At 40.9% G+C, this 11,781-nt stretch overlaps 2 protein-coding genes across 3 annotated transcripts; both read left to right on the forward strand.

Annotated features, from left to right (window-relative positions):
* The first annotated feature begins 1,270 nt into the window (after window positions 1–1,270).
* On the forward strand, window positions 1,271–4,122 carry LOC117299333 (gastrula zinc finger protein XlCGF26.1-like). Of its 2 annotated transcripts, none has more exons than XM_033782852.1 (2): window positions 1,271–1,380; window positions 2,046–4,122. In XM_033782852.1, exons 1-2 carry the CDS (start codon window positions 1,314–1,316, stop codon window positions 3,410–3,412), a joined length of 1,434 nt encoding a protein of 477 aa, XP_033638743.1. In that variant the 5' UTR covers window positions 1,271–1,313; the 3' UTR covers window positions 3,413–4,122. The 2 variants fall into 2 exon arrangements, with proteins under 2 accessions (XP_033638743.1, XP_033638744.1); XM_033782853.1 differs by having other exon boundaries at window positions 1,291–1,415.
* Window positions 4,123–6,374: 2,252 nt separating this feature from the next.
* Window positions 6,375–11,352, forward strand: LOC117299332 (zinc finger protein 62 homolog). The gene is made up of 2 exons (XM_033782851.1): window positions 6,375–6,460; window positions 8,540–11,352. Exon 2 carries the CDS (start codon window positions 8,890–8,892, stop codon window positions 10,942–10,944), a length of 2,055 nt encoding a protein of 684 aa, XP_033638742.1. The 5' UTR covers window positions 6,375–6,460; window positions 8,540–8,889; the 3' UTR covers window positions 10,945–11,352.
* The last annotated feature ends 429 nt before the right edge of the window (window positions 11,353–11,781 follow it).

Genomic DNA, 11,781 nt, shown 5'->3' on the forward strand with positions numbered 1-11,781 from the left:
TATTCGTGGCTCCCAGAGGATGATGCATCATTAAGTAAGTATCTTAGAAATAATATTTTGTCGAAATTTGGGAAGGGGTGTTTTGGGTACGTACTTGAAGTCATGGCTCTCAAGTAATTGTTTGCAAAAATCTCGGACGTGAAGTAAACGTTTTAGACTAATTATTCACTGTGTGCAAATCTTTCGTCACGTGAAAGTGTTTATAGTAAAAACGTTTATGTCACGTCCAATTTTCTTGCCAACACCATGACTTCAACTACGTACCCAAAATACCTGCTTGCCAAATTTCCAAACCATTAATAAATTGCATACAAAACAATAATGCAACTGCTTATGAGAACAATGCACCGGAACTACAATCAGCAAGTGATTCCGTAACGATGCCAAAGACAGGTGAGAAAAGCTGAAGACAGGACCCGGGACTGATATGCATGAAAATGAAATCAATTTGATCACTCGACACACTTGCATTATGCAGTAGCGTCCGGGCGGACACGATTGCATAAAAAAATATGCAAAACAGTCCGGCGGACATTACTGCATATGCAATAACGTCATCCGGATAGAATTGCATAGAGGACATAATTGCATGCGACAGGGGCATAGGAGAAATCCCCTCCGCCGCAACCCCCCCCCCCCCCTCCTGGCAGCAGTTCCCCGCCCACCTCCAAACTCACTGAACCTCAAGTGCGTTGCGATCAATTTTGTCGTTTTGCTTTTTAGTTGTGTTGTTCACTTTTGCTTCTTCGAACATCGTCAAACTGCCAAAATCCGCAACCCCATCAAATTAGACGTCTATAAGGTATGTCATTTAGGTTTTGTGTTGGATGTTTGCTTGTTTTCATATTTTGGGATAAGTAAGGTGTATTTCAGACAGCTTGTAGTCTTTTATTTTGTTAGGCAAAATAAAGGCAGGATTGAAAACCCAAATTCATGAATTATACACTTCCGTTTTCTTTCGTCTCGCATGCTTGTCATGTTGTCAGTTGTCACTGTTTGTTGTGGGTACATTATTCCTTCCTCCATGAATGTTCTCACTTCTGACACCATTAACATTGGTTCATAACAATTTAGACTCGAAGGAAAGGGGCAATCTTATTGACTTGTTTCTTTGGCTTGTGTTGTTCAGTCCTCCAGTCGATTCAAGCAAAACAGTACCATTCATATTATATACCGCCCTCTATTGACTGACAACTTAAATTAAATAATTAATTTAATTTTAATTGTCAGTCAATAGAGGGCAGTATATAAGATGAGTGGTCATCAACAACAGTCATACGCCTACGTACACGTCGTACAAGGATGGATTGTTAATGTTATTTACTTCAGTCGTCATTTTCACTACGGATGACTGCACGACTGTTTACGAAGAAACACAAGGTTTGTTACCTGAACAAAAATGTCTCGGAAACTAGGTAAGGGATTCTAGTTTACCTCAATTATCCCTTTTTGGGGGGTAAAAATAAGCGAAAAAGTGGTGGCGCTGAACGCTGATACTGATAAGTGATAGTGATACGGAAAGTTATCCATCCAATGTCTCTATCCTATTTATTTGCTAATACTATAGTACCTTGTGACTTTTGTGTTTGTTATGAAATGAAATACTAAATAGTGGCTAGTTTCTAGGGGGTACAGGCCAACTCGGTCAATTGCAAGTCAACTCTGTCCCAAGCCAACTCGGTCCCAAGTCATCTCGGTCCTAAGTCAACTCTGTCCTAAGCCAACTCGGTCCTAGTCAACTTAACTCGGTCCCAACTCCCAAGTCATCTCGGTCCTAAGTCAACTCGGTCCCAAGTCAACTTGGTCCCAAGTAATCTCGGTGAGTCGATTAGTCAACTCAGTCCCAAGTCATCTCGGGCCCAAGTCAACTCGGTCCCAAAGTCAAGTCGGTCCTTCGACCAACCTTAATGTTTTAAAAATTGTTTTATTGGTACAGTTTCTAATCAAATATATTTCATAACAAACGGTTACAAACGCTTTTCAAAGACCAACTCGACCGATCCAAGGCAACGTGTTCCTTTAATTATTAAAACATTTTATTACAGATATGAATTCTCAAGAGAAGACATTCATATGTGACCAATGTGGAGCAACCTACTCGGAAGAAGGTGAATTAGAAAACCATCAAAAAATCCACATTTTGGCTCCTTCAGATGAATTTGTCTCTGACAGTAATAAATCTTTCTCTCGTGAACAAGGACTGAATGAGCATCAAAAGGTCCACACTGGAGAGAGATCATTTGTTTGTGAAATTTGTGGAGATTGTTTCTTAAATGAACATTCCTTGACAGACCATAAATGCATCAACGCTGGAGAGAAACCATTTGCTTGTGACACTTGTGAAAAAACATTTTCAGGAAAACAGAGCCTAACCCTCCATCAACGTGTTCACACGGGAGAGAAACCATTCGTTTGTGAGACCTGTGATAAAGCGTTTTCGCATAAACACAGCCTTGTGTACCATCAGCGCGTTCACACTGGAGAAAAACCACACGTCTGTGATATTTGTGGAAAAGCCTTTTCTCATAAACCTCGTCTCCGCACCCATCAGCGTGTCCACACTGGGGAGAAACCGTTTACTTGTCACATTTGCGGAGCGATTTTCAGATGGAAAACTGTTTTAAGTCGGCATTTACTGCTCCACACAAGGGAGAAACTATTTGTTTGTGATAATTGTGGAGAAGAATTTTCTGAAAAACCTGAGCTGACCGCCCATCGGCTTGTACATGCTGGCGAGAAACCATTCATCTGTGATTTTTGTGGAAAAGCGTTTTCACTTAAAGGTACTCTGAAAACACACCAGAAAGACCACGAAAAAGCATTTGTTTGTGACACTTGTGGCAAAGCCTTTTCGCGAAGATTTACTCTAACCGACCATCAACGCATCCACACTGGAGAAAGTCCTTTTGTTTGTGACACTTGTGGTGCTTGTTTTGTTAGGAAAGGTGCTTTAAATCAGCATCGATTTGTCCACACTGGAGAGAAAGCATTTGTATGTGACCAGTGTGGAAAAGGCTTTTCACTCAAACATGTTTTAGTTAGACACCAGCGTGTCCACACTGGAGAGAAACCATTCGTTTGTGACCTCTGCGGGAAAAACTTCTCGCATAAATACACTTTGACTGCCCATCGGCGCGTCCACACTGGAGAGAAACCATTTGTCTGTGACGATTGTGGAGCTGGTTTTGTTAGGAAAGATGACTTGAATCGACATCAGTCCACCCACACTGGAGAAAAACCATTTGTTTGCGATATTTGTGGGAAAGCCTTCGGACTCAAACGCACTCTGACAAATCATCAGGCACTCCACATCAGAGAGAAACACTTTCCTTGCGACGTGTGTGGTGAAGATTTCTCACATGAAACTTTTCTGAAAATTCACCAGGGTATACACACTGGTGAGAAACAGTAATAATAAATAACAATATTAGGTTGTTTATATGACGCTTTATAAAACCGAAGGATGTCTCAAAGTACTTCCAACACTACTACCCCTAATCACTGGGCCACTTAAATCATCCCCTAAACCATCTCAGTTCTTTGGTGAGTGTACAGTCTATGCTGCAAAATCTGTTGCACTCTAAGCTGAACTAATTCCAAGAACCACCCTAGACAAGTTGTTAATAATTGTCCCACAGAGTGAGATAGTCGAGTTGCAGCGGTGCTCTCGCCAGGTCACTGCACTCGTGCGAACTGCCCAACAGTTCGCGCAAAGCAGTGAAGCACCGCCACAACTCGACTATCTCACCGCGTGGGACCATTAACGACTTGTCCACAAGTCTATCTCTGCCCTCACAGGTACTCATTTATAAGAGTCGTACATGCATCTTATAGAACGAGAGAGAGAGAGTGGCAAAGACTTAGACATTTTAAAGGGCTAACTGCAGGGTCGTCCACAGGTTTTCTTCAAATCTTTGGGGGCATTCTGGACCCAAATGTTTCAGATGCACACTGAATTGTTGAGGTATTCGAAAAATTGTTTTTTTTTTTAAATGTGTTGTGCATCTCAAATCGCTTGCTTGTGAACTTTGTGAACATTTAAGGCGGTGGACACTTTTGGTAATTTCTTTTTTGAAAACTATGTCACTTCAGAGGGAGCTGTTGCTCACAATGTTTTATACTATCAACCTCTCCCCATTACTTGCTACCAAGCGAGGTTTATGCCAATAATTATTTTCAGTAATTACCAATAGTGTCCACTGCCTTTAAACTAATTCTTTGTTCAACCCAGTCAGTTTCCCTTGTGGTTTATACTGATATAAATATCTATTACATCTATGAGAATCAGAGAATAATTAACCGTTTGCCCCCGAGTTAAAACTATTTACTTGTTTGTTGTTTTGTTCTTTCCTGTTCACGTCCGTTAAGTCAAATCACGAAACCAGCGATACCTTGACTGCAAAGTCATGCTAATGGGAGACTTTTTGTTGGACTGTCCTTTTTCACAATTCTGCGCGTGTTCAGACCTATGTGCGCAATACTGAGCATGTGCGGGCACGCTCATAGCTGCAAAAAAAGGGACTGTTTCATCTGCTGCCACCAGCGTCTCAAAAGTCTCCCATTGGCAATGTCCCAGGAATAGCCTGAACAACTGACGTCAAACTTTGATGCTTGTGAATAACGCCAGAGACTGGCCGCCCAGCCTGTGTGTTTATTCACCTTTGACCTACATTTATTTCACATAGAGATACACAGACAAATTATATTGGGGATGTGACAGCAATGTAATGTACTGTGTGGGCATCTATGGAAAGCTCATGTCACTGCCATTTATCAAATGATATCATTGTATCCAATGGTCTCACTGGATCTAAGGAGCAGGGGCCTTTGTCCTTGCGGATAAAGACAGGGGCCAGTCTGTCAAATGATATCATTGTATCCAATGGTCTCACTGGATCTAAGGAGCAGGGGCCTTTGTCCTTGCGGCTAAAGACAGGGGCCAGTCTGTCAAATGATATCATTGTATCCAATGGAATCACTGGATCTAAGGAGCAGGGGCCTTTGTCCTTGCGGCTAAAGACAGGGGCCAGTCTGTCAAATGATATCATTGTATCCAATGGAATCACTGGATCTAAGGAGCAGGGGCCTTTGTCCTTGCGGATAAAGACAGGGGCCAGTCTGTCAAATGATATCATTGTATCCAATGGAATCACTGGATCTAAGGAGCAGGGGCCTTTGTCCTTGCGGATAAAGACAGGGGCCAGTCTGTCAAATGATATCATTGTATCCAATGGAATCACTGGATCTAAGGAGCAGGGGCCTTTGTCCTTGCGGATAAAGACAGGGGCCAGTCTGTCCCATGAAATTCTGTCCTGCATGAAGGAAATTAACATTGGCTGAAGGATCAGTTTGATTTAAAATAAAGAGGGCACCCGCACTATTAGGAAGAGTTTAGTACACTTAAAGGCCCTTTTCTGCTTAAAGGCAGTGGACACTATTGGTAATTGTCAAAGACTAGCCTTCACAGTTGGTGTATCTCAACATATGCATAAAATAATAAACCTGTGAAAATTTGAGCTCAATCGGTCATCAAAGTTGCGAGATAATAATGAAAGAAGAAAACACCCTTGTCACACGAAGTTTTGTGCGTTTAGATGGTTGATTTCGAGACCTGAAGTTCTAAACTTGAGGTCTCGATATCAAATTCGTGGAAAATTACTTCTTTCTCCAAAACTATGGCACTTCAGAGGGAGCTGTTTCTCACAATGTTTTATACCACCAACCTCTCTCCATTACTTGTCACCAAGAAAGGTTTTATGCTAATAATTGTTTTGAGTAATTACCAATACTGTCCACTGCCTTTAATGTGGGTAGTGCAAGAGGGGAGAGGGGGTGGGGCACCAGACTGTCCTATGAACCAAAAGTGAGTTCCAATAATCGATTGATTGAATAAAATCATGAATAATGCCTTTAAGTTGGAGAAATATAGTCTTAGTCCAAGACGTCAGTGATCGATGTGGGTAGTACACTGCGTTAGGTTGTAGAGCACTAACAGTATAGGGCCTGCCATAGAGATTACCAATCGAGTGGTAGTACACTTTCCACTGATTACTGACGTCTTGAGCCAAGACTAGGATGGAGAAGCAGTGTTGACATATTTTTAGCAGAAAGCAGAGATAATGACAGGTTTGTTGTGGGATGTTTAATGACATTGTCATTCCTTTTGACAAATGTTAAATTTAATTTGATAAATTTATCTCCGTTATTATTATTTGTTTAAATCCCTGAAAGTAGCTAGGGGTACACCTGTTACGCTCATCCACAAAACCTGCCCGACAACCCCAACTGCCCCCCCCCCCCCTTTCTGGGCTGAACCCCCCGAAAAAAGTGCAGTACCCCGCCCATTCCGATCCCTACTTGCTGAAGCTGAGCAATAGAGGGCGCTATAAAACGAGTGATGCCGACAATGCGCGTGTGCACGGAGTTTGAACTGCCTTCGTCAAAATGTCATCCAGGAAAGGTAAATTAAATAGGTTTTTGTTCCGTCTGTTAGTTTGGTTGTCATACTTGTTGAATAAGTAAAGGGTATACAGTAGATGTATCCAGTCTGTGGCTGGTAGGATGGCGAAAACACGTGAGTTATTTCGCTTTTTATCTTCGTTCCGCTCGGGCCCAGAACTAACTGAATACGGACGGCACCATTCCACGTGTGCAGTCACTTTGTTTTCCAACTTTGCGCATGCGCGAGTTTGTTAGTGACGCGTAGTGTTTGATGATGGTTGATCTTGACAACGCAAGCCACGCACTTGTAAACAATGAACTTTCAGTCCGTTTTTAACGGTCATTTTTCGAAAGTGTTACGCATTCTTGATGTTATACGTTAATTTTGACTTTATTTTAAAAATTAAAAGGATAACTTTCCGTATGGCGCCACCACTTTTTCACTCATTTTTACAAAAAGGGATATGTCAATCAGGATTCAGGTAAATTAGATACTATATTATTTTATTTCAAATGAGAAAGTGGTGGCGCCATACGGAAACTTTTCCAATTAAAATGATGTTTATATAAATATTAGATATGACGGTTGAAAAAGTAAATTGTGGATAAATTTGTCGTGCTATACAAATCACGACATTAGGGAGGGTCGCTACGAAACAGATCAACTTGTACCCGAGTCAACTCGTACCCAAGTCAACTCGTACCCAAAATATTGTACCCAAGTCAACTCGTACCAAAGTCAACTCGTACCTAGGTCAACTCGTACCCAGGTCAACTTGTACCCAAGTCAACTCGTACCTTACAACGTACGTTATATGCCGAAATGGAGAATTTCGGTGCGGCGTGATTTTGTAAGCGATAGGAAATAAAAATGATGTTCTACCATCATATGGAGCTCACTTTTATTAATAACAATCTCACGAATTTTGTTTTTAATAATGTTTGTTCATCTCATTTCTTCTTTTTTTCCACTAGGATATTCATTCTGCTAACTTGAATGCCATGCCTGCTATCCAAATAACTGAATCTGAATCATATTATCTTCCAGTAACTAATGTATACATGTATTTACAGTGTTTTGTTTTATTTTATTTGGTATTGTTTACATCGATTTTTTTATTTTTTTTCCCTTTTTTTATTTTTTTATTTTTTTTATTTTTTATTTTAAATTTATTTCCCTTGTCTTTTTATCGTTTATTCTGTTTATAATTTAATGTAGGGTTTTGCTTTTTCGTCCGCTGTTGGTTTGGTCAATAAATATATGTTCAGATCCATTGTGGTTTCTTTTAAATTCCTGTGTTGACGGGGTCGCCGTGAAAGGTGTTGAGAAGATCAGATGCACACCTAGTTCTTCGTATCATGGATGTATAAATATTTCGACCTCCATGTTCATATGAGACCAATTCTTTTCAATGAAAAAATATACTATGTATAAAACGCAAACCTTCATGTTTGCTTTTTAAAGTAATTAATTTAACTCGGACAAAGACTTTTCACGCGGCTTTATGAAAGCTTGTTGTCCCATTGACCCATTTCACCTGACGTCATCATCAGAAAAATCTTGAATGCGCCATACTGGTGGGCAATTTCACTGTGCCTTTTCATATATAACTCTATGCTGTGCGTTATGCAGTGGAGTGCGCATTTTAGGCGACGCGGCGTTAATACACTTAAACCTAACTTGCCAACCAACATGGTGAGCGTGGCATCAGTCGCCGCGTGTGACGCGCATGCAAGGGGTCAATAGAGAGAAAGACAGTGTGGCAATCTAGAATCCATACAGTTGGAGGAGCTGCCAACTGAGGGCGCTATACAATTGTAGGCATAGGTGTCTAGATGAGAACCAGAGGCAGGGCCTATAATGCTTCAAGGGCATCAAGGCATTTTTTAATTGGTAAAGGGCACCCTTTGAGGAAATTACACATTTCTACTGGAGCTTTCGAGGGCACCAAGGCATTTAGAGAACGCTTGTATTGTCAGTGTCTTCGGTTAACTGGCAAGAAATTGGCAAGAATCGACTACTTAAATTTGATTTTGATTTTTGCAGTGTGAATTCTCAAATGAAGGTATTTTATCTTTCTCTCATTAATACATACAGACTGAGTGAGTATCAACATGATCAAAGGGTTGCACTGGAGAGATATCATTTGTTTGTGAACTCTTTGTGGAAATTTCTTATCAAAGAAACATTCCTTGACAGAACGACAGACCGTTCATGCGACTATGTCTGGAGAGAAATAATTTGTATGTGACACTTCTTGTCGGCAAGCTTTTTTTCCTCAGGATACTGGTCTACAAAACCAAAAGATACTCCACACCGGAATATGATTGCAGAAAACTGCTCTAGACTCAACAGAACCTGACCATCGCTCAGCAAGTCCACACTTGAGAGGAACAAGTTGCCTGTGACATTTTTGGAAAAGGCTTCACAGATACTGTTAGCCAAAAATGAAGACCCACATGTGTGTCCACACTGGAGAGAAACCATTCGTTTGTGAGATTTGTGGAAAAGGCTTTCCAGTAAAAGGTAAGCTGACTACCCATCAGCGTGTCCACACTGGAGAGAAACCATTCGTTTGTGAGATTTGTGGAAAAGCCTTTGCAATCAGTGGTACTTTGACCGTCCATCAGCGTGTCCACACTGGAGAGAAACCATTTGCTTGTGACATTTGTGGAAAAGGCTTTCCAGTAAAAGGTAAGCTGACCATTCATAAGCGTTTCCACACAGGAGAGAAACCATTTGTTTGTGACATTTGTGGAAAAGGCTTTCCAGTAAAAGGTAAGCTGACTACCCATCAGCTTGTCCACACTGGAGAGAAACCATTCGTTTGTGAGATTTGTGGAAAAGCCTTTGCAATCAGTGGTACTTTGACCGTCCATCAGCGTGTCCACACTGGAGAGAAACCATTTGCTTGTGACATTTGTGGAAAAGGCTTTCCAGTAAAAGGTAAGCTGACCATTCATAAGCGTTTCCACACAGGAGAGAAAACATTTGTTTGTGACATTTGTGGAAAAGCTTTTTTAGAAAAACAGATGATGACTAGACATCAGCGTGTTCACACTGGAGAGACGCCATTTGTTTGTGATGTTTGTGATAAAGGCTTTTTACGAAAATATCAGCTGACCAGACATCAGCGTGTTCACACTGGAGAGAAACCTTTCGCTTGTGACATTTGTGGAAAAGCTTTTCCGCGAAAAGATACCCTGATAGACCACCAGCGTATCCACACTGGAAAGAAACCATTTTGTGATGTTTGCGAGAAAACCTTTTGTACCGAGGGGTATCTGAAAAGCCATCGGCGTATCCACACTGGAGAGAAACCATTGTGTGATATTTGTAAGAAAAGCTTCTGTAACGAGGAATATCTGACCATCCACCAGCGAATCCACACTGGAGAGAAGCCATTTGCGTGTGATGTTTGTGAAAAAGTCTTTACAGCCAAAAATTGGCTGACCAGACATCAGCGTGTCCACACTGGAGAGAAACCATTTGCTTGTGACATTTGTGGCAAAGCGTTTACAACCAGTTGTTATTTGACAATCCATCAGCGTGTCCACACTGGAGAGAAACCATTCGTTTGTGATTTTTGTGAAAAAGGCTTTGCAACCAGTTCCAAGTTGACAGTCCATCAGCGTGTCCACACTGGTGAGAAACCATTCGTTTGTGATTTTTGTGGAAAAGCCTTTGCAATCAATAAGACTTTGGCCGCCCATAAGCGTATCCACACTGGAGAGAAACCATTCGTTTGTGATATTTGTGGAAAAGCCTTCAGAACAAAAAGACAGCTGACCCTGCATCAGTGTGTTCACACGGGAGAAAAAACATTCAATTGTGATATATGTGAGAAAGACTTTGCAGCAAAACATCTGCTGACCAAACATCAGCGTATCCACACTGGAGAGAAACCATTTGTTTGTGATGTTTGTGGAAAAGCCTTTGCAGCCAATGGTAGTTTGATCGTCCATCAGCGTGTCCACACTGGAGAGAAACCATTCGTTTGTGAAATTTGTGGAAAAGGCTTTGCAAGTAAAGGAAATTTGAAAGCCCATCAGCATTTCCACACAGGAGAGAAACCATTTGTTTGTGACATTTGTGGAAAAGCTTTTTCAGAAAAATATGTGATGACCAGACATCAGCGTGTTCACACTGGAGAGACGCCATTCGTTTGTGATGTTTGTGATAAAGCCTTTCCCACCAGGTCTGGGTTGACCGCCCATCAGCGTGTCCACACTGGAGAGAAACCATTTGTTTGTGATATTTGTGGAAAAGCCTTTGCAACCAGGTCTGGGTTGATCGCCCATCAGCGTGTCCACACTGGAGAGAAACCATTTGTTTGTGATATTTGTGGAAAAGCCTTTGCAATCAATGGTAATTTGGCCAGACATCATCAGTGTGTCCACACTGGAGAGATACCATTTGTTTGTGATATTTGTGGAAAAGGCTTTTCACAAAAAGCCTACTTGACAGCCCACAGAAAGCGTATCCACACGGGAGAGAAATAAATTTGTGTGTGACATTTGAAAAGCCTTTGTACTCAATCTTGTTCTGCCACATCCATCAGCATATAATGCTTGAGAGCAAACACTTTCTTTATGACATTTTGTGGAAAAGCCTTTCAAGAACTTCGAGCCCTTGCAAACCATTAGCAATTCCACACCAGAGAGAAACACTCTGCTTGTGACGAGTGTGGTCAAGTTATTCACCTTAAACCTTTTTTTTTAAAATTCCATCGGGTGTCTGTATTAAATGGTTAGAAACTATGTTTGTTTCAGGCACGGCCAGGAGTTTTAAATAGAGATCGGTGGCATGAACTTTGACATTACAGATACTTAATTTATTAGAAATTATTTATTATTAAATGTTTTTCCAGTGAGAATTCACTTAAAGGCACTGGACACTATTGGTTATTGTCAGAGACCAGTCTTCTCACTTGGTGTATATCAACACTTGTGAATAAAATAAGAAACTTGTGAAAATTTGGACTAAATTTGTCGACGAAGTTGCGAGATAATAGTGGAAGAAAGAAAAAACACCCTTGTCACACAAGTTTTGTGCATTCAGATGCCTTGAATTTGAGACCTTAGCTGAGGTCTCCAATTCAATTAAGATATTTTAGTAGGAAATTACTCTCTCAAAAACTATATTACTGCAAGGGGGGGCGTTTCACACAGTGTTTTATACATGTACTATCAACAGCTCTCTTTTGCTGGTTACCAAGTAACTTTTATTTCTTATAATTTCTATCTGTACCAATAGTGTCCAGTGCCTTTGATGTTAAAAGGCTCAACTTTTGAGCACAAATGGTAAAACATGTACTGAGTAAGCGTGGGCCTCTAGTG

This window comes from Asterias rubens, chromosome 14, assembly GCF_902459465.1.
Source record: "Asterias rubens chromosome 14, eAstRub1.3, whole genome shotgun sequence".
Classification (NCBI taxonomy): domain Eukaryota; kingdom Metazoa; phylum Echinodermata; class Asteroidea; order Forcipulatida; family Asteriidae; genus Asterias; species Asterias rubens.